General features: G+C 49.4%; 1 protein-coding gene across 1 annotated transcript; it reads right to left on the bottom strand.

Moving 5' to 3' along the window:
* Positions 1-395: 395 nt before the first annotated feature.
* LOC133283029 (olfactory receptor 5G9-like) lies at positions 396-1313 on the bottom strand. The gene has a single exon (XM_061479462.1). It carries the CDS (start codon positions 1311-1313, stop codon positions 396-398), a length of 918 nt encoding a protein of 305 aa, XP_061335446.1.
* Between the last annotated feature and the right edge of the window lie 209 nt (positions 1314-1522).

The following is a 1522-nucleotide window of genomic DNA, read 5'->3' as shown; positions in this document are numbered from 1 at the left end:
AATGTAAAAAACTTACTCCATATTGTGCTAGTAATTTGCTGTCCTCTCTATTTTTCTTGTGAAAGGTGTTTGTGTCCTTATGGCCCTTAATAACTCTCTAGAAATGGAGTCTGATTTAGTGCAACAGTAGAATTCACTCTGTTTATTCTGATTTGCCAAGCAAAAGGAGAGCAACCCAAAACACAGTGCGTACCTTGAGTACAGGGAATTGTAGAAGCTTTTGCAATGTTCTGATTTGTATTCTCAGCTGGTGAAATCAAAGCAGCCAGTGCATGATGTAAGTTAAGGTGGAGAGGACCTCTTCAACATGTTGCCTATTTGAGATAATTTACAAAGAGCTGAGCATCTCCCCCACATCTGGGTTCTACCTGAGCCTAAACTTAAAACATTCAAGATCACTTAATTTTCAAGAGTCCCCTAAAGGCCTCTTTCACCTCCTTATTTCTCAGGCTGTAGATCAAGGGGTTCAGCATGGGAGTCACCATGGCGTAGAATACCACAGCCCATTTATCTGCTCCCCTTGAGCTGGGATTTAAGTATGTGAAAAAGGATGCCCCATAGGAGATACTGACAGTGGTGAGGTGGGAGGTGCAGCTGGAGAAGGCTTTGCGTTTGCCCTCGGCTGAATTGATGCTCAGGATTGTGGCGATGATGGCCATGTAGGAGAGCAGGATAACCAGGATGCTGGACACACCAAAGAGAGAAGCTGCAGTGGTCAGGATGATGTGGCTGAGGGTGGTGTCACAGGCGGAGAGTGAGATGAGAGGGGAAATGTCACAGAAGAAGAGGTCGATGACGCTGGAGCTGCAAAAGGGCAGAGTGGACATGCTGATGGTCTGTCCCACACCATTGGTCAGCCCCACGAGGCATGAGCCAGTCACCAGCTGGAAACAGCACTTTGGGGACATGACAAGGGGGTACAGCAGGGGATGACAAATGGCCATGTAACGGTCATAGGCCATTGAAGCCAGCAAGAAGTACTCGGTCATCCCAAAAAGCTGAAAGAGGAAGACCTGAGCCACACACCCAGCATAAGCAATGCTCTTCTTCTCTGACATCAAGTCAACCAACATCTTGGGGGTGATGATGGTGGAGAAACAGAGGTCTACAAAGGCCAGGTTGCCCAGGAAATAATACATGGGGGAGTAGAGGTTGGGGCTGGCCCTGATTAAGATGATGATGCCCAGGTTGCCCACAATGGTGACAAGGTAGGTGAGCAGGAAGAGCAGGAACAAGTAGACCTGAGTCACCGGGTCCTCTGTGAACCCTGCCAGGCTGAACTCGGTCGCTTGGGTGCAATTGCTTTGTGCCATGGGCTGGATGGTGCTTTGTGTGTGAGCTCCTGGCTGGAGGTTTCTTCTCCAAGAGGCAGGGATGTCCCAGGTGGAAAAGGCTCTGTGTGGTGGGAGCTGCTCAGAGACAGTCCTGCAGGATGGAAAGGGAGAGTTCAGGCACAGCTCAATGAGGAAGAGCTTGGTGAAAGTCCTGTGCCAGCACAGGTAGAACAAAGGGGTGCTCAAGC

This window comes from Pezoporus flaviventris, unplaced genomic scaffold (genome assembly GCF_033815535.1).
Source record: "Pezoporus flaviventris isolate CSIRO_AGI_PZ_B2104156 unplaced genomic scaffold, CSIRO_AGI_Pfla_v1 ptg000149l, whole genome shotgun sequence".
Taxonomy (NCBI): Eukaryota; Metazoa; Chordata; class Aves; order Psittaciformes; family Psittacidae; genus Pezoporus; species Pezoporus flaviventris.
The sequence above is the reverse complement of the archived record's forward strand: the minus strand, read 5'-3'. Positions and strand labels throughout refer to the sequence as shown.

Bases quoted from the DNA above. Each gene is read 5' to 3' on its own strand.
- LOC133283029 (XM_061479462.1), bottom strand. From the start codon at position 1,313: ATGGCACAAAGCAATTGCACCCAAGCGACCGAGTTCAGCCTGGCAGGG.